Here is a 25,806-nt window from a genome sequence, read left to right as displayed (position 1 = left end):
ACCCCACACCCAAGCCTCACAGGGAAAGGAAAGAAGCCATGGGCTAGATGAGGAGTCCTCACAGCAGTCTTGGGTCTCACGTTTACACTCCCCCTTGTGATGGGGAGCTCACTACCGTATATGACTATGACTTAAGACTATTCCAGGCTTAGTCAAATCTCACTTGTAATGAATGCACTTGCCACCACCGAGTCCCAGCATGAATGAAAGGCACCTGAAGTTAAGTCAGAGGGGGAGGGGTCTGCCTTCCTGTACACAGTGGTGGTCATCTGTGATTCCCCTGAGCTCCGGCCTCCCACAGACCTGTCTTGTTTTCTTTCCCCACCGCTGCACTGCCCAGCCGTCTTCCTAAGCCACCTGCTCACTCCACACCAAGTAACCTTACAGGCACACCATGTCACAGTTGAAATTCTTCAGTCCCCTTGCCCTCAGCCCAGAGATGCCTCACCTACCTTTGCTTCTGGAGCTGTGTTGCACTGTGCCACCCAGGCTCTGGATCCAGATGGTTGGGCTCAAGTGTGAGCTCAAGCAAGTTGATAGACCTCTCTGTGCCCTGAGCTGCACCTGCATACCACAGGGGTGATGATCATAAGTGGGGGTGATGATCTCCCACTATGAGGGCTTTTTCTAGACTTAAGAAATTAGGAGCCTGGGAGACAGGCTCAGTCAGTGAAGTGCTTGCCAAGAAAGCATGGATCCATAGCACCCATGTCTATCTGTTTGTTTTTTGTTTGTTTGTTTGTTTTTTAAGCCAGACATGATGACATGTGTCTATAACACTAGCCCTGGGTGAACAGAAATAGGCAAATCCCTAGAGCCCTCTGGGTAGCCAGCGTAGCCGAGTAAGCCATCCACAGGTCCAAAGAGAGACCCTGCCTCATAAAATCAGTTAGAAAGCAACTGAGGGTGCCACTGTGTCAACTTCTGGTCTTTTATACTTATTCACATGCACTCATGCCTACACATACATACACATACTCACACATACATGCATATTCACACACACATATATACAAACGCACACATACATACATACATACACACACACACAGTCACACGCATGAGGTTAACGTGTTTTCAGATGTTTCTGGTTATCTGGATAGCGGATGTTTTTATCTCCATCTATTACAGACATGGCATGAAGGGCGTGGGCTCCAAGCCAGGCTTCCTGGGTTCTAGTCAGACCCTCTCACTGAAGCCCCTGTGCCTCAGTCCCCTGCTTGTGAAACAGGCTGTGATGTGGGCACAGAACAATGACCAGACAAGAAGTTTGCCTGGTTTCCGAGAAGCATGTCACTGTGCTGGCTTTGAGTCATCCTCAGCACTGGTCGCTCACCCAGTGTTTGCCTCAGCTCAGCTGTCACCTGTCACCTCCCTGTGATGATGAGCCAGGCCAGTCTAGTGACTAGCGCTTGGCCACTTGCTCCTCTTTGCTATGTCCACACTAACAGTGGCATTGCAGAGTCTTGTGTCACACCATACAGGCTCCCCAGAGCCAGCCCCTGGGTCCACTTGAGTCTGACTGTTCTCTAGTCCCTTCTTGGGTGGAGAAGGGAGGAAAGGGTGTGTGTGTGAGTGGGTGTGTGGGTGTGCGCGTGCGTGCGTGCGTGCGTGCATGCATGCGAGTGTGTGTGTGTGGTTGTGATTGTGTGCATGAAAAGCAGCCTCAGCTCTCCCTACCAGAGACTCTTGTCCCTGGACCAGCCTCCTCAATGGCCCAGCTTCATCTCCCCAGGGCCCTGAGGTGCTGTACCCTGTGCCAAGCTACTCCCATCCACAGCCAGTTGCGGGACCTACCTAACTCCTTGACTCCCCAGAGGCAGCAGGCAGACCTTAGGTTAGCTGGAAGGATGGACATCCCTATACAGAGTCTGGAATGGTTCTGCACAGGTACAGGCAGCTCTCTTCCCTGAGCTTAGGGAGAGGCTGTGCAGGGCACCCAGAGACTCCTGCCCTGGTGTCTGTGATGAGGCGCCAAGCACTCACACAAAGACTGGAGGAAAGAAGACAGTTCCTTAGGCTCCTTGTGGCCCCCAGCCCTGGAGTGGTCTGGGCGAGGCTATTTGGGTGTGGGTGGGTGTGTGGGTGTCTGCATTTCCTCTGCTTTGATTTCACTCAACCAGCAGATCTGCTGTAGCCCCAGGGCCTGCAGCCACACATGGGCCTGCCCCTTTCCCAGTACCTCTTCTGTGCCCCTCCCCCCAAGTTCTCTTCTGTGCCCCACTCCCCTCCCCCAGTCACTCCTAAGCCCTCCAACCCCCCAACATTCTGGGTTTGGGCCACACAGCTAGCCTTGGGCTGCCCCATTGTGGGTATTGCCCAGGCCCTGCCCAAGCCCAGCCCAAAGCCACAGGGAGCAGGTCCCAGGGGCAGACCAGAGAGATGCCTGACTAGACAAGAATGACGATATCCACAGCCATTTTCTCTTCTGGCAGCTTCAGACCCCCAAGGTTAACAGGAGGGCCACAGGCAGGGTATCCCCCCCCCCCAGGGAAAGGGCATGGCAAGCACAGGACAGTTAGTACTCATCCCCTTGGTATCCGTGGGTGGCTTGGGCACACCAGTCCCTCTGTGGCAGGTAGGAGATGCAAACCCACATCAGCTCAGGACAGAGGCGGCCCACACCACACGTCAAGGCCAGAGTCTCTTCTTGCTGTCCCATCTTTCTAGCATTTCATCTGTCCTGTTGGAGCAGCAGATAACTGAAGCCACCCCCATTTTACGGCCCGCATGTTTTATCTGTTGCTTAGAAGCATTACTGGGGAAGTTGGGATGGGACCCACAAGTCTGGCCCCACCCTCAGCGCAAGCTCCTACCCATACTGCAAAGCCCCACAGAGCATAGATGATTCATTAGAGTCCGCCAGCTCCTGATAGTCCCAAGGGCACGTACAAGTCATATGATCATTTATCAAAACTAATTATTATGTGACATTTCCCCCTAAAATGTGTATGAGTAGTGTGGAGTGCTTAGTGTGAGTCATTAAGGTGGTGGCAGTGAATGCCTTTAATCCCAGCACTTAGGAGGCAGATCTCTATGAGTTTGAGGCCAGCCTGGTTTACAGAACAAGTTCCAGGACAGTCAGGGCTACAGAAAGAAACTCTATCTAAAAACAAAACAAAACAAAACAAAACAGAAACTAAATGAATAAATAATTCTTTTTGAGGGATGACCTGGAACTTTCTTTGTAGACCAGGTTAGCCTTTAAATCACAGAGACCAGCCTGCCTCTGGCTCTGCCTCCTGCCTGCTGGGATTAAAGGCATGCGGCACCAAGCCTGACCTAAAATAATCTTGAGACAGTTTCCTGTAGCTCAGGTTAGCTTCAAAGTTGGTATGTATCTGAGAGTGACTGTGAACTTCTCTGATCCTTTTGCCTCTGCCTTCTGAGTATTTGGGTTAGAGGCACCCAGTTTACTGTCTACCAGAGATTTAACACAGGTACATACCTGCTCTGTGGACATGTAACACATACCAGTATACATGTTGGCACTGTGCCAACAGAGCTGCATTCCCCCCCACCCACTTGTTTTGTTATTTTGGTGGCATCTTGTGGGGAACAGTCTTGCTGTGTAACCCAGGCTAGGCTTCACGTTGTAATGATCCCCCTGCCTCTACCTCCTGCCTTTTTACTCCCTCACCCCCACCCCTACCTCCCATCTCCTGTATAGGGCTTTAAGCTACAACCTTAGGCATACCCCAGGCTAACACAGCCCAACCCCATGGAGTGTGTTACTCCCAACTACTGGCAATTACACCTGATACTTGCTGTTCTACTGCACTGTCACTACCTCAGCACCTGGATGGTTGTCAGGAGGTGGCATCTTATTTTGCAGCCTCTGCTTGAGAGCAGACCCTGGAGTGGCAGTCACACTGGGCCTCTGCTCTCACTGCCCTCTACTGCCATCAGGATCCACTTTAACAGCCGCCAGGGTTGGGCAGGCACCTGGTCCCTTTAAGAGTCCTGAGCTAGGACATGGGGAGTGACTGGCCCCTAAGCCTGAGCCGGGATGGAACTGTGTCCTCTGGGGAAGCGAGTGACTGCCTGGCATCTTCCCTTTGATACTGACACCGGCATTTTAATAGCTGCGACCCATCAGGCCGGTGGTGTTTCAGCTCTGGCCACACAGGGCATTCCAGGAGGTTCTGGCTGCCAGCCAAGAGAGCAGAAGGCTCTCTCTGCATAGAGGGGCTGGGGTCCATCCCCCAACCAGGACTGCCGAAAGGGCCTCACCCATCTCTAGCCTTCTTGGGGTGGGGGTTTCTCTCACTAGGGCCTCCAACTCTGATACCTAAGGGGCCAGAGCTAGTTGGGGGTGTCTTGGTGACCTGGGTCACTCATTCCCATCTGAGAGGGGTTGGCCCACACACAGCACCTGACTGAGTGAGTCAGAGCCCATGGCCTCCAGGTGTCCCCCCACTGCAACAGGGGTTGAGTCGAGCTTACTGTGACGTCTGATTTGTAAACAGCTGGGGTTTACTGAATGCCTGCTGTGTGTCAGACTCTGTCATAGGCACTGGGCATGCTGTGACGAAAAACATGGGATATATGGTTCATCTTCCTGTGGAGTTTACCTTCTGTTGTCAAAGGGGAGGCAATAAATGAGAGAGAGAAATGTAAAGGAGAAAATTACGTAGGCAAGGGGACAAGGAGTATGTAGGACTGAGGACAGGAAGCAAGGAAGTTCTCATTAGGAGCATGCTAGGTGGACAGCTAGGAAAAGAACGTCCTAGAAAGAGAGCGATCACTAGTGCAAAGGCCCTGGGGTAGGAGGAAGCCTGGATAGATGTGGCTCCGGCAACTGTTGAGAATGGGGCTGTTGGGTCCAGGTTGTATGTGGAGTGGGGACATTGGGTTATCAAGGTCATTGGGCTCCAGTTGTGTCTGGAGCAGATGGTAGCGCCGGGGTTGGGGAAAGGGACCGACATTCTGTGTGTGTCTCCAAGGCAGAGGGTGGAGGTGTTTGCTGGCTGGGTTTGGTGGGGAGAGAGTCCTCAGGGCAGAGTTGGAGAGTGGGCGAAACTGAATTGGCTCTGATGGTACAGGTATCAGATAGGGCGGCAGGCTGGGGGGCTCCGTCCCGGGACCCTGTTCTAAGATGGCAGAGAGTGACTTGTCAGAAGAGCAGCTGGTCATATGCCCCAGACAAGGCTAGAGGGGGGGGATATGGGGCCGTCCGTAATCACTCACATATTTGAATGCTTAGTCACCAGGGAGTGGAACTGTTTGAAAGGATTAGAAGGATTAGGAGGCGTGGCCCTGTTGGAGGAAGTGTGCCACTGGGGGTGGGGCTGTGAGGTTTCAAAAGCCCATGCCAGGCCCAGATGTGTGCTTGTCTCCCTCTCTCTCTCCTTCTCCTTCTCCCTCTCCTCCTCCTCCTCCCTCTCCCCCCCCCCCCCACTCTCTCACTCTCTCTATTTGAGGATCAGGTTGTAGCTCTCAGCTACTCCTCCAGCACCAGGCCTGCTTGCCACCATGCTCCCTGCATGATCATAATGGACTAAGCCTCTGAAACTATAAGCAAGCCCCCCCGCCCCACCCCCCACCCCCCACCCCCCACCTCCGCCGCCATGAAATGTTCTCTTTTATAAGAGCTGCCTTGGCCATAGTGTCTCTTCACAGCGATAGAACACTGACTAAGACACTAATAAGACAAGATTGAAGACCTTAGAGACGGCAAGGCCTCGGAGAGCCAGTGTCTAGAGGACAGAGGTCAGGCCCTGAACCATGGCCTTGTGACCTGGAATGTTCATGCAGTGGGTAGACAAGACAGAGCCAGCAGAAGAGAAAGGGAGGGAATGGCCAGGGTGGAAGCAGCAGCATGCAGACATCATGGCTTCCTGGGAGCCACGGGTAGAAATGGTCACACAGAGGAGGGGGAGGAGAAGGGTGTAAATACTGCCACAGGTCAGGGAGGCCGAGGATTTGACTCAGTGTCTCAGAGAGGTGATCAGATCAGCCACTGGAAGGAAGAAAGCAGTCTCTGTCGGGTTGGGGTGGAGGGTGGGTGGTCAGGGGAGTGAAAGTAACCAGCCATATTGGCTGGTTTTGTGTGTTGACTTGACTCAAGCTAGAGACATCAGAGAGGAAGGAGCCTCAGCTGAGGAAACGCCTCCAGGAGATGCAGCTGTAAGGCATTTTCTCAATTAGTGACCACTAGGGGAGGGCCCAGCCTTGGTGGATGGTAATGTCTCTGGGCTGCTGGTCCTGTAGGCCGAGCAAGCCAGTAAGCAGCACCCCTCCATGGCCTCCGCATCACCTGCCTCTGGGTTCTGCCTTGAGAGTCTGACCTGCCATCCCCTCATGGTGAACTAAGATGTGTAAACACTTTCCTCCTCAAGTTGCCGTGGGTTAGCGATTGAAAACAAGGGAGGACAGCCAGCCATTGGTACCAGGTTCACAGGGGTATGCTGTTTTGGGGAGAGTTGTGGAAGGAGGTTGAAACTTTGAGCTGGCGAAGCTGTTGAATATTTGAGCTTAACGAGCTGAGCTGTTCTGGGGGTGGGGGAGGGGGAGCTTAGAAGGGACCAGGGAAGGCAGTGCGGACAGTAGGGGCCAGCTTGAGAAGTTTCAGAGGGAAGTTTGTGAGTTCTTCAAAGAGCCCTATCATGTGATAGTTGGAACTGAGAATTCTGGTGTCTGGTCAGCTGTGATGAACAAGAGGCCAGCACTACTGAAGTGCAACCTTTATACTCCTGGGGCAGTTGAAGGTCTCCAACTAGAGCTAAGAAAGCAGCAGGAATTAAGAAGATCCCCACATTACGGAGGTAAAGTCTTCAGGGATTATACAGGGGCGGGGGGCAAGGCTGCACCCCGTGCTGGCAGCCAAACTCGGTAAACGTGTTAGTGTCATCCACATTTTACTGGTCTTGGCAACATGAGAGCTTCTGGATTCACAGGGCCAAGGACGGCAGCTAAGACCTGGTACCAGCAGAGGCCAGAAGAGGTAAAGGTGCAACCTCAGTTGTAGTGGAGACCTTAGGAATGAAGGGGTCTTGGGGAAAAAGATGTGGTCAGAAACCCAGGCTGTTGGTAAAGGTGCAGGCTGTGGAGATGCCAGGGTCATAGGATGACCACCAAGGGCAACTGCGGGGTGGAGCTTGGCCTAAGCCTATGAAAAACACAGTGTGTGTTGTTGATGACCAAGATGGAGAAGTGGAGTCTCTAGAGGGGTCTTGGGCAACCCCTGTGCTACTCAGGCTGACCTCCTAGCAAGATGTTGTGGTTAGAATAGGAACGGCCCCCATAGACTCCTGTGTTTGGATGCTTGGCCCATAGGGAGGGCCACTATTAGAGGGTGTGGCCTTGTTGGAGGAGGTGTGGCCTTGTTAGAGGAGGTGTGGCCTTGTTAGAGGAAGTGTGTCACTGTGTAGGTAGGCTTTGAGGTTTCACACACACACACACACACACACACACAGACAGACACACTCATGTGCACATGCACACACACATATATGTGCTGAAGCTTTGCTCAGTGTGACACACAGTTCCCTTCTGCTGCCTTCGGATCAAGAGGTAGAACTCTCAGCTGCCTCTCCAGCACTATGTTAGCCTGTGTGATACCATGCTTCCCACCTTGACAGTAATGGAGTAAACCTTTGAAACAGTAAACCAGCCCCCAATTAAATGTTATCCTTTGTAAGAGTTGCCTTGGGCATGGTGTCTCTTCATAGCATTGGAAACTATAACTAAGATACAAGGCTCACTTAAGAGTGCCATGTAAGTGGATCTCTGTGAGTTCAAGGCCACCCTGGTCTACAGAGTAAGTTCCAGGACAGCCATGACTCCCACACAGAGAAACCCTGTCTTCAAACATTGCCCCCCCCCCCACACACAAAAGTCCCATGCAAGACACACAACACACTGCCCTCCACAGAGAGTGCACATAGATACTGGCCTCCATAAACAGCCTGCCAGGTGCGGCCATTTTGCACAGCTGGGTTTGCTTGTTGCCATGGACATACAACTTCTTGGAATCTGAAGTATCCCTCCCACTCTTTTGGGGCCTTCCAGATTGGCTCTGTGACTTCAAAGTGTGAAGGGGAGGAGGTTTGGTGGAGAGGGGGTGTCTAGGGCCTCCTCAGTACCCCCAGCCCCTCATCACCCACCCCTGTCCACCTTTCTATGCTGGCTTTGGGGGGAGGGGGGGAGTAGAATAGAAGCCTCTGTCCCTGCCCAGGTATCCAGCTGGAGAAGGAAAACAAGAGCAAAGAATTAAGACATATGTGCCATCAAGTCATCATGGGTAGCCATTGTTTCTAGGGCCCTGGGCAGGGCCTGCTGAAGCTATCAGAAGCTTTATCCTGTTTCTTATCACCCACATGAGGAGTGGTTGAGAGTTTTAAAGACTATCAGGGCAGTTCATGTGGCCAGTGCTGCCACATGAACTGCTCGCAGGCTTTGATCCCAGAACAGTCCCTTTCTCCCATCCCCCATCCCATTGCTGTCCCCGCCCCTCACCCCCCCCACCCCCCTTCCCACCCGCATACACTCCCCTTCATCCCCCATGCTGACCTTCCAAGGCTGGAGCTTTATGAGAGCTCCTGGTGATTTCTCTTGTCTTCTTGTGCAGAAATGGAAGTTCTACTCGCGCAGGCGCCGGGAGGCCCCGAAGACGTCTCCAGGATGTAACTGCCCTCCAGGTAAGGAGCCCTGGGAATGGGTATGGTCAGACCGATGTCTCTTGGTCGGCCACGGCATCCCAGAAGTCCTTGTCTTCCTGTCCTGCTTGGCCACCACCTCTCATTTGATTATCTTCCCGTAGATGTGTCTGCCTGTCTTCTATCCTCCCTCCGTCCCTCCCTTCTTCCATTCCCCTCCCTCCCTCACTCCATCCATTCATGTACCCATCCACCATTCATTAATCTAAACACACGCACACGTTCATTAATTCCTCTGCATGCCTGGTACTCCCCGAAGTAGACTGAGTGAAAGCATATCACTTGGTAGATGTGGCCGTGTTGTGACATTCATGATGGGCTATGCAGAGTCCAAGGGAAAATCAGCCCAGCAAATGTGAGACATCTTCTCATGCTGCTGCTGGTGTACCTTCAGTTTCTGAAGGCGTAGTAGGTACACAAGAATTCCTATCATCTGGATGAATAGGTGGCCCTGTGGTGCTGAAAATATAAACTCCATGCAAATTCTGCATTACCTCTTTTCTGGCCTTGCATGAGTGGATCCAGGAAGCCACGGGCTTTGGCTCACACAGTCTGCTCCTCGGTTGCCTCTTTTGATAGTCAAAACTATGTGCAGAGTGGCTGCTCGGTGCAGGCATCATGTTTGGTGTTGGTTCAAGTGCACTGTCACCATTTAACACCATCAGTATGTGAGCATGCGTGAGGACCCCTCCAGGCTTCCAACCATGGCCATTAAACTAATGATTGGTGGGGAATTGACACTGTTTGCTTGAGTAACTACACTGGACTATAAGCCTTTGAAGGAACAGAAAGAAAAAAAAAAACATTAGGGAGACATGCTTAAATAATCGCTAGAGACTTTGACCTGCTCAAGATCTCCTAGTGAGCCAGGCTGTGGTGGCGCACGCTTTTAATCCCAGCACTCGGGAGGCAGAGGCAGGTGGATTGCTGTGTGAGTTCGAGGCCAGCCTGGTCTACAAAGTGAGTCCAGGACAGCCAAGGCTATACAGAGAAACCTTGTCTTGAAAAAAAAAAAACTCTGGTGAACACTGGAGCTCCCTGGGTAACTCTGGATAGCAAATGGCCCTGGAACGGCTCCCTCTGAGCTCCCACAAAGATCTTCTCCTGGTTTTAGAACCCTCCAGAAATCCTCCACAGCATCCCTGAGCCAGGGAAGAGGACCGACAGATGTTAGGTGTATTATTCACTTTTTCCCTTGCTCTGATCAAATACTTGACAAGAAGCACCTTAAAGGAGGCAGGGCTAACAAGAAGACCATCAGGGCTGGTGGATCTGGACCCAGGGGGTACTGTACCAACCAAGGACGATGCATGCAGTAAACCTAGACCCCCTATCAAGATCTAGCCTATGGACAACACTTTCTCTACAGTTGTGTAGAGAGCAGGGACTGCCTCTGACATGAACTCTGGTGCCCCCTATTTGACCAATTCCCCTTGGTGGGGAGGCCTGGTGGCACCGTGAGGAAGGGGAAGCAGGCTACCCGGATGAGACCTGATAGGCTGTGATCAGATAATAGAGGAGGAGGTCCTCTTCTGTCATGGGCCTAGGGGAGGGGAATAGGGTGAAAGAGAGGGAGGGGGAATGAAGGGACAACAGTTGAGATGTAACCTGAATAAATTATTTAAATAAAAAAATCTGAGAGAGTCTTGGGGTAAAAAAAAAAAAAAAAAAAAAAAAAAAAAAAAAAAAGCAGCGCTTGCTTTGGCTCACAGTTGGAGGAAGTACAGTCCATCCTGATGAGCAAGGCGCAACAACAGAATCAGCTACTGTCTGTGGCAGCGGGAGGCTGCTTGGTCATGTCTCAGCAGATCAGGGGAGGGAGAGGGGGGGGAGCTTGCTTTTTCCTTTTTATTCATTCTGGAATCTTAGCCTGTGGGGGTGATGCCCAGAGTGTGTCTACTCACATCAGTTGAGCCTCTCTGGAAATGTCTTCACAGGCACACCCAGAGATGTGTTTCTATGGTGATTTTAAACCCACTCGACAGTAATGATTAGCCAGCATACTAAGCATACAAGCAATGAAGGTTTGTGGTAGCCAGGTGTGACTGGGCTGGTGCACTATCCAGATGTGAGGCTGTGATAAGGGTCACTGGTCCCATCACAGGCTGCTTGCCTGGATTAATTTAAAGAGTGTCCAGAGCCCCCAGAAGCCAGCCCTTCTCTCTGAGCTCGGGGAGAGTAGGCCCTGGAATCTGAAAAAGCTTTCTGCTAGATCCAGGAGATGCCAAGACTAATAAGCTGAGATGTAAGTGATGACGGGGTGACAGGGCCTGGACAGGTTTCTGGGACTACCTGAGTTCTGTGTGGTTGTGTCTGTTGTCTTAGACAAGAGTGGTACTATGGAGGACAGGTTTGAAATCTCTCTCTGATACTTACCAGCTAGCTGCTGTGCCTCATTGCTTTGTTTGAAGCAAGGATAAAGTCCATCTGGTAAACACGTGGGAGAGATGAATGGGCTAGTTATCTGACTTGTTAATGCCTTGCTTGATATTAAGCAGCAATGTTACTGTTATTATCATCATCATCATCATCATCATCATCATTATTATTATTATTATTATTATTATTAAATTTCCTCAGCTGTCTCTTGTCCCAACCACCATATCCTGGCATTGGGGACAGTGTTGGCTATATGTTCAAGGCCATGGTAGTTGCCCACACCTGCTGACTAAGGAAAGCATCTCACCCATAGTGAAAGAATTCCCTTAACAAGAATCTCACCTACTTTACCTAACATCCATTCTTGTCACTATCCCCAGGTGAACACCTACTGTGTGCAGGTAGTAAGTACCTCATATTTGTGGGTAAGCTCCCTCAAGATGCTAAAGAAAGGCTGGGAATGTAACTCAGCTGGTAGAGTGTGGCATGTGAAATCCTGGGTTCTATTCTCAGCATGCGTGTGTGTGTGTGTGTGTGTGTGTGTACACACACATACCAGGTGTGGTGGCTCATGCATATAATTCTAACACTCAGGAGGTGGAGGCAGGGAGATCAGGAGTTCAAGGTCATCTTCTGCTTCATAGTGCATCAGAGGCTAGCCTGAGACTCATGAGATGAGACCCTCTTGTGAAAAACAAAACAAAAACTCATGGTCAAAAGAAGTGAGGGGAAATTGAGCATTCCAGATGCTTGCAAGTTCTCAAAAGGATCAGGAAACCCCTTCCCAACCTTTCCCTGTACCCGGATCCTTCAGTTTAGGTCATCGTCTTGGGGTCAGAGTTCATAAATCTCTCTGTGAGCCAGGTGCAGTGGCACACGCCTGTAATCCCAGCACTCAGGGAAGCAGAGGCAGGCAGATGTGAGTTCGAGGCCAGCCTGGTCTACAAAGTGAGTCCAGGACAACCAGAGCTACACAGAGAAACCCTGTCTCGGACAAACAAACAAAACAAAACAAAACAAAAAAACAAATCTCTCTGTGGCTACTGATGCTATTATAAAACACACAAACACAAAATATTACACACCTTTGTCTTGCTAACATTTAATATTGCCCCTGTATACAGTAGGTACTCAATGAATGCTAATAAAATGACAGCCAGATTCTTCCTCATAGTTTCTACCTACCATCAATACACTTCACACGTGTTGCCCTGCACTGTACCTCAAGTCTTTCCTGCCCTTAAATTCCCTGTCTTGGTCACAGTAAATAAATACTCTCTGCCTACAGTGGCTGATGGGTCAGATCCTACAGCTCCAAACCCACTCCTGCCCACTTTGGCTTCCGTGGTCAAGAGAGGCCAAAGCTGGAGTCCTGTGGTGGGTGTGCTCTCCCTCATGGCAGCCCTAGGTCCCTGGGCAGCTCACGATGCACAATCAAGGGCAGAAAACCTGCCTGCTTCCCTTTCTACCCTGACCTCGCCGACATCCTCCTGAGACCCTCCCTACTCAAAATAGCTCTCTCCCAGCATCCTGCCACATACACTGTTTGCCAGGGCAGTGATGGGCTCACAGGCTTGGGGCAGGATGCCAGAGTTCAAGCCTCAGGGAGGAGGGCCACAGCAGCCAGAAGTTGAGAAATGGGTGTGGGCCATTTGCAAAGCACTCAGGGCAGGGGGGGTGGGGTGGGTCCTGAGAAAAGATATACATACCGTGGGATTTCCTAGACCACTCGAGGCCAATACAAAGATCGGGGAAGTTTGCCTATTTTTTGTCCCTGTTCTAACCCACAAACGTGCTGGACAATATAGGCTCCAGCTGGCAAGGAAACAGCTCCTTCAGGCCTGTCGTCAAGCTGGGGCTGGGTGGGGCTGGTGATAGGAGTGCTGCTGTGGGACCCATCCCTTCTGCCTCGGACTAGTCTCTTAGTGGACTGGAAAGCTGGGGCCTCGAATATCAGTCTGGAGGGTTTGGGTAGCAACAGTGGGAATGCAGGGAGATGTAGCCCACCAGTGTGTCAGCCCCAGTACAGGCGCATGGCCAGAAGATGGATGAAGGCAGAGAGGAAGAGTTGCTTTGGCCAGGCCAGTGGATAGATGCCACAAGCCACTGTGTGGTTCAGACATTCTGTGTGGATAACTATGAAGGATCGAAGAGCCCCCAAGAAGCCTGGGGACACTAAGCAACTGTCACCTAGGAGTCGGCACTGGAGGTTGGCCGTACAGAACAAGCTAGGGCCGTTACACAGTAAGGGTACAGGCTCATCTGCCACCATGACTGCAGTGTGAGTAAAGGGCCTTCAGAGGGTGAATATTTTTGACTGCGTGTGTCACGGGAGCCTGGTGCAAGGGAGGGAGGTGGTGCCGCTATCTGTGTCCGTTAGATTTCTTTTCTGAAGCCCGGCAGCTGCTTATGCTTTCACCAGCATGAAAGGAGCTGGGGACGAGCGGGGAGTAGACGGTCAGAAGTTGAGGGTGAGTCCTTCGTTTCAGTCCTGTTCTCCCACCTCTGGCAAGACCTTAGGATGGTCCAGGGAAAGACAGACAGACATGTGCTGGGTGGTTCATGTACAGATAGAACCTTTGAAACATCATGGTACATGCCTGTAATCTCAGCACTGGCATGGTGGAAGCAGGAAGATCAGGAGTTCAAGGTAGGCCTCAGCTATGTGGTAAGTTCTAGGCCAGCCTCATCTCAAAAAGCCAACAGTAAGACTTTGTTTCCATGGTAATGGGAGAAACAACACTCAAGAACAGTCAGATGGAAGGTCCTTCTAGAACGCCCAGAACAAAAGCTTTGAGGAAAGAGGAGACTGCTGCATCTGGAGTTGACCAGCAGTGTAAAGAACTTAGAGTCCAGAGTGGTGACAGGAAACAGATGAGCAGGGATTAGGGTAGAAAGAGATGTCAAAGCTGCAAAGAGCCAGGCTCTGTTCAGATCCTGTTTGTGTTGAGGGTGACTGACAGCTTGTCACTTACTTTCCTCCTCTTTGAGGGAATACCTGACAGAAGCAGCTCAATAGTGGAGAGGTTTGTTTTGGCTCACAGTTCGGGATGACACAGTCCATCGTGGTGGGGAAAGTATGGCGGCTGAAGAGCTTTGGCGGCAGCAGGAATGTGAGTGGCTGCTTATTCCCACGGTGCTGGCGAGGAAACAGACAGCTTGGGTCAGAAGTATAAAAGTGGGCTGTAATCACCAAGGCCCACCTCCTAAAGATTCCACAACCTCCCCAAACATCGTCGTTTGTTTTGCTGTGAACCCAGTGTTCAAACACCTGGGATGGTTCACATCCAAACCAGAGCAATTGGTCATGACTGCCTAGATAGAGGCCAGTGCTGAGTCATCTTGCCCTCCATATCAGCAGAAGGTGTGGTAGTCGATTAATAATGTCTGCTGTGGGTGCAGGAAGGGTGAGCAGCTGCATCTCACACCCAGGCTGTGCTTCCCCACAGAACATAAATGTAGCATATCAAGGAAGGTTTGGGGAGGAAGGATGTGGTCCAGTCCAATGTGTACTTCAGAACAGTGGGTAGTTGTGTTGTGGGTGATGCCTCCTAGGCAGGATCTGCCCCTTCCAGCACCAAAACTTGTGATCCTAGAAATAGGGCTCTGTTTTCTCATGACCCCTTATTTATGCCTGGCTTGGAACAGCCCCACCAGCCTTGGTTACTTTCCATGGGTGGTGACAGCTGCTGCCACATACCCGAAGCCTTTTCTTTGGCCAGCCCTGCCCTGTTTTTCCTGGCTCCAGATTTTTGCCCGCAACAGCCAAATGGGTAGAGCCTGTGGCCAGGACTTTGGTCTCAACTAGGTTCCTGTCACCACCTCTGAGTGGCAGCAGACCGAATCCACAGCCAGGGTCCATCTCTTTGTGGCCCTTACTTCGGTTTTAGCTGACCAAGAAACTGGAGACTAGGGACCAGAGGGTTCCTTGGCACCATTGCCAAAGAGGATTTTAGAATGGATGGTTATTGCAGGGAGATAATTCAAACTAGAGAGATGCTTGTCTTCCGGAGCTCCAAAACTCGGCTGAACCCTGCAAATAATTGCCAGGTTACTTCTGAGTCATCTAGTCCTTGAAGCATTATCCATGCTTAGCTAGTAAGAAACAGTACATCGCACACTTGCTGACGTCATCCACGTTCAAACGCTGCTTTCTGCTGCAGCATGAAGGCTGTGGCTTCACCAGCAATGCCAGCCTCGCTCCTCCCACTCCTGAACTCCCTTAAGAGCAAGGTTCAGTCCTCACAGAAGGAGCAGCTTCAATGGCTCCTTACCCTTGCCTTCTGCACACTCCTGTTCTGCTCCAACACCAAGGATGGCTTCCCTGTACTCACAACCCAGTGCCACACCTACTTTCTCTCTCTGGCCTGATCTCTGGCAACTTCTGCTCTTCCCCTCTTCTATCAGTAAACCTGGGCTGAAGCTGCTGGATCCCACATCACCCTGCCTGTCCCCCTTCTGCTTCTGTCCTCAGCTTCTTCCTGCTGAGCCCTTCCGTCCTTCCGTATCACCCCTGCAGCACCTTCCATCCATCACCTCCCACCTTAGCCATGCCCCATCCATTCTGCTATGGGATCATGTTGGGAGAGCGCCTGGTGCATGCTCATTGCGTAAGGTAATCCTGGCCAAACCTCTTAGTTCCATGTCTCAGATATGACGTGCATAAAGACCTATATGCATAGCAGTGGTCAGAGGCTCACACCTGCTGAGCCTAGGCTGCAGTCATTAGCCCATTAGCTATCTGATGTGGGCTCTGTAGATGCTTAAGGATAATATAATTATGAGATAAAATAGGAGCCCCTTTGGTAGGTTCCTAGCCAGGGTCTCTGTCCACAAGCCATGCTGGTAGCCTCCTCAGCACCTTACAGGCATGTTTCATAGGCCATCCTTCCACGGGGGTGCACGATTACAGCCAGCATCTTCTTTCACACCAGCTCTCCCCCAAATTCTGCAAGGTACCTAATACCTAAGCAGTTTTAAAATGGGGAGGGGGCGCACATGCACATGTGTGCATGAATGTGCACGCCGTGATTCGTGTGTGGAGGTCAGAGGACAATTTGCAAAAGTCAGTTCTCTCCTTCCACCATGTAGGTCTGGAGGATCCAAACTTGGGTCATCAGGGTTGATGAGTGCCTTAACCTACTGAGCTATCTTGTTGGCCCTACATCAGGGTTCTTTGATACCATCTTTCCCCTCACATCCTATCAGTCACATCTGCCACTGAAGGCTGGCTATCACCCTATACGCCTGGAGCTCGAAGCAGGAGGGTTGCTACAAGCTGGAGACCAGCTAGGGTTGATAGTAAGTTCTAAGCTAGCCTGGGCTACAAAGAGAGACACTACCTCAGGGAAAAAGAGAGCCATGGATCCCATTGCTGATCTTCCCTTATCCACAAGAATCACTTTACTCAGGCTAACACCATGGGTCGTCTCATGTGCTACAGAAGCCTAGCCCCTGGCCACCTCCAACTGTCATACAGAAGCCAGATGCCATTTTGAACATTAATGAATGGCCATGGTTAACCAGCACTTCAGTGTTGCCACCCTGCCCCCCACCCAGGTTCTTAGGATAGAGACAGAAACCCTTAGCACCGGCGCCCTCCAGTACTCCCAGCAGGCTCCTGGGGATATCTGTTTTGCTGGTGACATGACCACCCTGCGAGTGGCAAGGCTGTGCAGCCCTGGCCACCTGGAACAGGGATCCAGGGCCTTAGTGACGAACAGCTCAGAAAGCAGGTGCAAAGCTGTGTCCTTGTCAGTTCCAGCCCTCAGGTGGGCCCTAAGCTCTCACTAGAAGGATTTTCGTGTGGAATGGGCTCTGTGTGGCAGAAGGCCTTGAGCAGCCGCGCCTGCCCTGCTCATGGAAAGGATGGTCAGGTGACCAGTGTGGGAGAGCCCCAGCAGCCCACAGCTGTTGAGCGGCCAGGTGTTGTCTGCCTAGCTGCAAGAGTGCTGTGTCTGCTCCTGGAAATGCGTCTTCTCTCCCGCCCTTGGCCTGTGTTTTAGGGCCCCTGGGGGAATACTCTTGAGGTTCATTTCTTACCATTTCCCCCTGAAAACATTTCCAGATCCCTAAACGACGCTGATAATGTGTTTCTCCTAGATCAGCTCTGATAACGTCCACCCGGGTGGTCACGGAGCTTTGTGAGGAAATAAAAATAAGGAAATAGAAAGTTCTTGTGTGTGTGTGTGTGTGTGTGTGTGTGTGTGTGTGTGTGTGTGTGTGTAGGGGGGAGGACAGAAAGCTTGCTCCAGACCCTGAGGGACTCATGTGGCTTTCTGTCCCTGGACCTTGGTATCCTTATATAAAGAGTGAGTGATAGTGAACCCCAACTTGGCAGCATTTAGTGAAGGGAAGGCTTGTCTGGCAGAGTGGCCCCCACTCCTAGACATGGCCTGGAGAAGTGCGCATGTGCATGACAGCTGCTTTCCACCAAGGCACCACAGAGAAAAGTGCGCATGTGTGTGAGATGAAAGGGTGGATAGGCTGTACCGTGCCTACCTCAAGGTAAAGGACAGAGAGAGAGACAGAGAGACAGACAGAGACAGAGAGACAGAGAGCAAGCAATTCCATAGCTGCATCTTAGCTGTGGAGAGAAAGCAATGACAGGAGGGGGCTTACAATACTAGTATTTATATAAACTCAGAAACGGCATGCTGTTCACAGGCATAAGTCATAAATGTGTAGAAACTTGCATGGCAACCCACTGCTGTGACTTAATCCTATAATCCTAGCATGTGGAAGGCAGAGGCAGGAAGATTACAAAGTCAAGGCCTTTCGGGGCCACAGAGTGATTTTAAAACCAACCTATACAACTGTATAGCATGATAAGCCTTGGACTCAGTGGGGAGGGGGGGACACGGTGGAGAGGGAGGACCCCAGGGTGCTTACTGTTTAGATGCCGATTTGGCGGGATGCTGAATGTGCCAGAGCTGTTACCTAAGTTTGTAGCAACTTGCCTGAAATATAACCCACATGGTATTTCCTCCGTTTCAATTGTACAATGTGACAGTTTTTAGTGCTGTCGCAGAGTCCTGTCATTGTCCTTGCAGCCAACTTTAGGACATTATCATCACCTCAAAAAGAGACCTGGCATCTTTTCCAGTCCTCCATCATTTGCCTCCCTTCCCCAGCCCTAGGTCCCCCAAGCTCCCTTTCTACCACCGTGGCTTTGATGTAACATTTTTAAGGTTTCTCCATGCAATGCATCACTGACATGATTCTTAAGCCTCTTTGACTAGCTCAAGTATTTCAAGATGAAACATTGATTAACCACGGGGCTGACTAAGGATGACTGCATGGGTGGATGTCAGTAATAAATACTCCCTTGGGATCCCCCAACAAGCATGGCATGTCAGTCTTGGTGCCTGAGTTCTGCCTCCGCCTCTGGGCTGGTGACAATGATGCCAGGGGACAAACCCTGCCTGCAGGGCCACAACATGGACTCCCTTCTGCCCCTGCCCCTCTTCTCCTGTTCAGGATCACTGCTTCTGAGGTATCTTCCATCAGTCTTCCTGACTTTGCTTATAGTGCCTTTCAGCAGTGGTTTGATCCCACGGGAGGGAATAGCCAGCCAATCTTCCAGCACAGTGTGGTCCTTGATGTCTGTGAGCATCAGTCTCCATCATTGTGATATGAAGATGCTGAAACCTATCTGTAGCCCAGGATGCAGTAGTCATTGAGTGTGAGGCCTGACTGAATGTCTGTACAGGAGGATGGTCCTGCGAGTGATGTACTGTCTGTAGGATGACGCTTGCCTGGCAGTGGCAATGGGTAGCAGTTGGCATGCCCAGAGGCAGACAGGCTAACCCAGTGGTTGCCAAGTGTGGCTTACAGCTCCAACTCCCCACATTTCAATCTTAGGAACCCCAATTCTGCTCCCACCTGGTCCTGGGGCTGTAAGTCATCTCCAGGCCTCATGAAAATGGGAAATAATGATAGCACAGAACTTTGGGGTTGCTAAAGTCAACATGGAGCCTGATACATATTGGACTCTGGATGATTGTTGGTTTCAACCATGGTAGCAGCAGTGATGATAATGATGAAGGTGGCAGTGATGAAGATTATCGTGACAGTTGATAACAATGCATAGAAGCTTCTGGCGACATGGAGCCACAAGGAGAGGATATGACCTTGGTCCAGTTGCATCTAGCCACATAGAGCCACAAGGTCACCTTTACCACAGAATTAAGTGGAAAAATAGGGCCTAGGCTGCTCAGGGGGCTGCCATCTCTCTCCTCTCTCCCTCTATGCACCTTTGAAGGCCAGATCATTTAGAAGACATCATCAGAGAGCAGCTAAAGCATGTGAGATGCCTTGTACTCTATAGGATGGGATGGTGGTGTTTGCTGTGGGGTGAGGAGCCGTTGTTGGGAGTCTCAGCTTCAATCCTGGAAAATCTCCTCTAGTTTCTGCATTTCCACTGGCCATCTTTTACATATTAATACACTCTTACAGTTCCTGGCCAGCTGTGCTATGCCAGTGGGCAGTATCAGGGAGGGGAAGAGACTCAGCTACAACCCAGCTAGTAGTAGAAGACAGACTGTAGGTTGCTATGGGAAACGAAGAAAGGCATCATGAGCTGACATTAGTAAGGGTGCCAATTGGCCCCTCCTACGGAGTTCACTGGGCTATCTATCTAGGCTCAAGGCTTGGGAGTCCTGGCTTATAAAGAAAGACTTCCCCTTCCTTTACCCTCCAGCTACAATGTGACCTATGAGCCTCTGGATGACAGGGTTTCCTCAGAGGCCATGCCCCTGCCCTTCTGCCTGAAGCCTCACTGTGCACTCAGGCCATAGGCTAAGTTCCTAACAGCCATCTGTTAGGATGGGTGTGATGGTATTTTTGTAGAAACTCCATAGTCTTGGAATTTCTGAGAGAATCACAAGGCACAGCTGGATAACTAACTGGCTAGTGCTTAGACTCACAGGTGATGTCTCTTTGTCAGCTGAGCTCCTTACCTGGAGAGGTCTGTGGGGGAAACATTTGGAGAACAGAAGGCCTTTTTGCCCCACAACTGAGGAGGGTCCTACATCCATCGGGATTACGCATGTGTGTATCACACCTGTCAGAAGCCTTCTTCGACCCTGCAGTGTGAGGGCAGAAATTACAGCCACAGCAGCATGAATTCCATCCTGCTACCTGCTCACCCCGACCTATCAGGACGCTACAGGAGTGCATGGCTGGACTCCTGGACTGGCTATGTAGTCTTGGGGCTCTAAGCTGCCTATGAGCAATGCTGGCAAATTACCTAAGCCTGCCTGTGGGTAGAGAGTGAATCCAGGACATGCTCAGTGCTGTGGGGTACCAGACACTCAGAGACAGTCCTTTTTGTGTTCAACAGGTGGAAAATGCTGGAGGGGTCCTGGAAGGCTCCTGTGGTCATGGGAGGGGTCAGAGGTCAGTCCTGATCCCATGGCCTTAGCAAATGAAAAGGCCTCCCACAAGCCACCAGCTGGACAGCTCCCAGCTTCGCTGCTCAGCTGGGGAGACACACAGGGTGCTTCTTGTGGGGGACCTGGCTGGAGACCTTCTGTTCCAGGAGAGAAACAGGGTCCGAAACAGAGGTTCCTGACAGCCCAAGACCCGCAGCCTGACTCCCTGTCAGCTCCCTAACTGTTCACGAGTAGGGGTCATGGCCTCAGGAGCTGAGGCACTCCCACCACGTTGTAGAGGCGAGCAGCCACCTGCTCTGACTCAGTGGAGAGCACCTTGCTGGTCATGAACAGCTCCACCCTGAAGGGTCCCTAACATCCCACACCTAATAATCACCCCACTCCTAGTCATCACCCCGACTCATCCGTCAAAGCCCTCACCAACCTCTCACCTCAGTTGCTCCCACCTCCTTCAGCCATCAGGGCATCCTCCTGGCCTCTGCTGGTGGCCAGTGGGATCAGCTGTGTACCTTGCCAGCTCATCGCACCCTCTCATCATCTTTCTGAGGTCAGCGCTCACAGCAGAATCTCGTCCCTCTGAGGACCACTTTAAACCCCAATAGGGAGGAAGAGAATGCAATGCTTCGGCCCAGACATAGCATGCCCAGGGGATATAAGCGGATACCAGCTCCCTACATAGTTGTGTGTGCTGTCACAAGGTGGCCTGGCTCGCTGTGACAGGCCAGAAGGCAGGGCAGGGCCTGAGTGTCCTGGAGGCAGCATGTGCAGGCACACTGCCTGCACACATTCCAGAGTCATGTCCTGATGTGGAGGAGGCCCTTGTAGCTGCACATCCTGGTGGTGGTCCAGGGAACTGTGTCTTTTCTGGTTAATTGAGGCTTCCCCATTTGGTACCCAGCACACCTCCTTTCTTATTTCATTTCCCACCCCATCCTTTTGTTTCTCCTTCATAAAACCAGAATAAAATAGCAAGAGAACTGATGTTGAGCGATCCACCAAACTCCTGAATAGTGGTTCTCAATCTTCCTAATGCTGCGGCCCTTTAACACAGTTCCTCATGGTGTGGTGACCGCCCCCCTACACACACACAAAATTATTTTTGTTACTAGTCGTAACCATAATGTCACTACTCTTATGAGTTGGAATGTAAATATCTGCATTTTCTGATGGTTAGGTGACCCCATAATCATTTAACCTTCTCCAAGGGGGTCGTGACCCACAGGTTGAGAACTACTGATCTAGAAGATTCTAGCTCCAAGCCTTGTCCAGCTTAGTGGCACATGCCAGTTCCTCCCCCAGCTTTGTGGGGGGGAATCAGAGGCTTCCCCAAACTGCACATTAGGAGAGGGAGGACTGTGGGCCTTTGATCACAAGACAGTGCCGCCTTCAATCTGGCTCCGGACAGCCCCTCTGGCCAGTATGGGGGGAGGGAGTGTCCACCCCCACCCCTACCCCAGGCCTACAGGGGCCCACAGAACACAAGCCTCATCACAGGTGTGGGATTGTGACTGTGAACACCAGGTGAGCATCAAAGGTCATCGCAGGCAGGACAGGACTGTGACAAGGCCTTTCTTCAGAGGACATTTTATAACCCCCAAAGTATGTCAGGAACAAGTAAGAGCAGAGCCCCGTGGGTAGGGTGGGGCTTGTACTTCAGCAGGAAGGGTGGCCATTTGAGAAAGGGACTCTATTCTGCTCCATGGCCAGACAAGAAATAGAAGCGTGTGCTAATCTGACCAGACTTTCCACCGTGTCTTAGCCCATAAATGGCCACCACAGTGGCACTGTGAGAGTCTCAATGGAAGCAGGAATTGGATGGACACTGAGACCTGGTAAAAACATGCAGACAGCTCAGAGGCCAGGGTCAGCCAGCACCACCGGCCCCTGATGGTTCCTAGTGCCGAACCAGGTTAATGGTCCCAGGTTCCTCTATTCCTTAGATGCCGGTCTTTCCTGACAGGCAACACCTTGGGTAAAGTATAAGCAAAGATGCTACCACATCTCCGAAGCCGACTGGCTTCAAAGCTACCACCTACCCAGCAACTACATCGAGGGGTGAAGTTATAGCTAGCTCATTTACGACATCTGTCCCATCTGCTTTACGACATCTGCCCTCTGTGCCATCTGCTGAGGTCCAGGGAGCCGCACCCTGCATGGACACCATTTGGCCTTGACTCTGATCCTTTCCTCCCTCCAATCCCACCCCTATGGGTGGGCCTGAGATGCTAGGAGCTTGTGTCAATAGAAAGACTCAGAGAGTGAACGGAGTAACAGACACCTGGGAAAAGATACAGGGGTGTGGTTTTTGTTTTTGTTTTTTGAGACAGGCTCTCTCACTCCCTGAGACCTGAGACTCACTGACTATGCTAGGCACACCGTCGAGTCACCAAACCCAGCTTCTTTTCATGGGTTCTGGTGTTCAAACTCAAGACCTCTTGCTTGTATTGGCTGTAGTAAAGGCAACTACACATGGAGCCCACTGACCTCAGAACAGGGTGTGCGCTTGGATCTGCCCGGGCACTGGTAAAGGCTTCAGGTCCACACAGTGAGCCATGGCTAAGCCTGGCTGGCATCAGCACTCTGTGACCTCCCCTTCCTTGTACCCGGCTCCTACATTTGTAAAGCGGGGGTGGGGGGTGGTGGGGGTGGGGGGGGGGGCCTCGGTCGGCCTCAGCCGGTAGCCTCGAGTGGCCAGTGAGTTCATAAAGGTTAAACACCTTTGAAAGATCTAAAACAGACTGCAGCGGGTGGGCCAGCTGCTACTCACAGGGTGACAGACAAGACCTGACCCATGCCTTCTAGAAACCCCTCCCAAGTGGGCCTCTGAGCAATGTCCACCGGAAATGTCTCACCAGTTATATCCTGTAGTCTATGCGTGGCAGCTGTGGTGTTTTGAGAGCTCTGGCCACAGCCACGTCCCTGAAGCCAGCCACTCTGATTCAGTCACTCACCAAGTATCTATCAGCACCTGCCATGGAGAGACCTCGCTCGGGCTCTAGGGTCCCATGGACTTACTTGATGAGCACGTCTTTCTCTGTTGGAGCTGCCAAATCTTGCAGGAGAGACAGACAAAAATAAACACAAAATAAAAGAAAGGGGATGCTGGGAATACAGCCCCATTTGTCAGACTGCTTGCCGTCCATACACGGAGTCTGGGTTTCAGTCCCAACACCCTGATGGACTGAGGGTGGTGGCACATGCTTAGAATTCCAGCCCTTGGGAGGCAGAGGCAAGAGGATCAGAAATCCAAGGCCATCCTCAGCCATGTAATAATTTTGAGGTCAGCCTAGGCTACATGAGATCCTTTTGGGGGTGGGGGAAACAAAATGAGGGGGAGGGGGAGGGTGGGAGGAAGGAGGAAAATACTGCTGCCTGGGAAAAATATTATCCAAGGGGGGGGGGTTTCCTTTTAAGATGTTCACCCCTTTCTCCATCTTTGTTGGACTCCGATTGGCCAGGACACATTGTATATATTTAAGCTGGCAACTGGATCAAGGAGGAAACTCCAGCAGGAAAGCAGTGTTCAAGGGAATCTATAAGAAGGGGGCATTTGAACTGACAAGTGAGTTGATCACCCCAAGAGTTAACAGATGTCCTTAGACTGTGAGAAGTTCCTGGGCAGAACGTGGCATGGAATAAGCCACCGTAATGGCATCTACCAAATATGTCAGATAACTAAATCTAGGAGTGGGATCTGAGCGTGGGTCAGCAGAAACAGCTTGGTGTGTCTGAAGGAAAAAAGGTCTGAGTGAGCTGGGGGGGATGAATGGTGGGGTTCGGGGTTCGGGGTTCGGGAGGGCTCACAGAGGTGGTGGGGCCAGCCCCGCCATGGTCAATGGGGCTCTCTGGTCTGTGGAGCTTGGAAATTTCTCCTTCTGTGGACCAGGAAGGCCCTGGAAAGTCTCAAGGGGAGGGGTCGGATGGGAACACCCGCAGGCTCTGCTTCTGTTTCTTGTTCCTTTAGCATGGGCAGCGTGGACAGTGGACAGAGTGGAGAGAAAGTCTACTGTGGGTGGGAGATGAGATGAGGGAGAAGATGCAAGAAGCACGGTGAACCCTTTGGGGTGGTTTCAGGTGGTGGCACTGGCAGGCCTTGTGGATAGCTACCTGTGGAGCGAAACACAGGACAACAGACAGATCGCAGCGTTTCGCCTTGTTCCCTTGAGTGGGTAGAGTTTAGATGAGGATAGGGGGGTCTAGGAGCGTGGATCAAGAAGGGGGTGGCTGAGGAATTATTTCACCCGTGGGAGCAGGTTTCCAAGCGGGGATGATAAAGGTGGAGGCTGGATAAAGGAAGGAAAAGGACCAGCCGACAGTATGGAAGGGACCGGGGACTTCAGGGTGTGGCAGGCCGCATCCCCTGCTGTGGAATCCTTTGCTAGAGGAAAAAGTCCTCGGAGGCTGAACATTTGGGTTTACTTCCAGGTCATCAGCACATGCTGGCTTAGGTGCACAAGATCAGGCCAGGGAGAAAGCAGCCAGCTGCCCAGCTTCAATCCCAGTGGGATGTGTTATCTGGGGGGCTGGCGGGGCTGCTGGAGCCGCCTGGCCTGAGATCCCCTTCCCACCCTGGCAGCCAGTGCGGGCTGCCCTTCCTCCTCCACCCAACCCCTAGATACTAGCACGAGGCCCCTCTTGAAACTTGAGTGAGGTGAGTTTAGGACAAACTGGAGGACGCTTTCCTTCTCATGGTGTCTCTGGACCTCAAGAGACTCCCGAGGTGGTCATGGCTGGGAGTGCCATGGAATGCCTGCAAGACCCTGGTGAGGGAACAGATTGAGGGGCTCCAAAGGGCCCCTGAGAGGAAAGCTGGGATTTCTGTGACCTTTCTGTTGACGTCAAGGAGGAAAATCAGTCTCCTGGGGCCTCTGTTGGCAGTGATGAGGGAACCTTCATATCCTAGCCCAGCCTGGGCTCCCAGACCCCAGGCGCCAGAGCTGGAAGGGGCCCAGACTGCTCCAGGAAGCCTTCTCCTCCATGGCTCCTCTGCTGAAACCCCAGTGGCACCAGGGCTTTTAAATCCCGTCCACAGCAGCTCCATGTGGCCCTACCTGTTACAAAAACTTCCAGAGTTCCTCTGAGTACAGCCTTACCCGGCAGCATCGAGGTGATGTGTTTACACTATGCTTCCTTCTGGACAGTGACAGATGGTACCCAGTCTTTGTTGGACCTGGCCTAGTGTAGGCCTCTCCAAATTCAAGGTCATCAGGCCCAGAGAATGGCTTACCCTTCACCCAATCCCAGTGGTATCTTTCCTTTCATTCATTTGTGTGAGCATTCAACAACACGTACCACCGAGCACAACTTGGGGAGCAAAGGATAATGTTTTCCCTCTTGGGACTTAGCTTAGCAATGGAGGGTCCTCCATTGAT

The 25,806-nt window shown here is 51.6% G+C and overlaps 1 protein-coding gene across 1 annotated transcript in view; it reads left to right on the top strand.

Annotated features, from left to right (window-relative positions):
• COL13A1 (collagen type XIII alpha 1 chain) overlaps window positions 1-25,806 on the top strand; it is a 136,833-nt gene that overhangs the window by 9,056 nt on the left and 101,971 nt on the right. Inside the window, exon 2 of the mRNA XM_084751953.1 lies at window positions 8,573-8,650. Coding sequence (XP_084608079.1) covers window positions 8,573-8,650 — 78 coding nt within the window. The remainder of the gene's footprint in view (window positions 1-8,572; window positions 8,651-25,806) is intronic.

This window comes from Acomys minous (genome assembly GCF_964271855.1).
Source record: "Acomys minous genome assembly, chromosome: 13".
Lineage (NCBI taxonomy): Eukaryota > Metazoa > Chordata > Mammalia > Rodentia > Muridae > Acomys > Acomys minous.
This window is presented reverse-complemented; position numbering and strand designations above follow the sequence as displayed.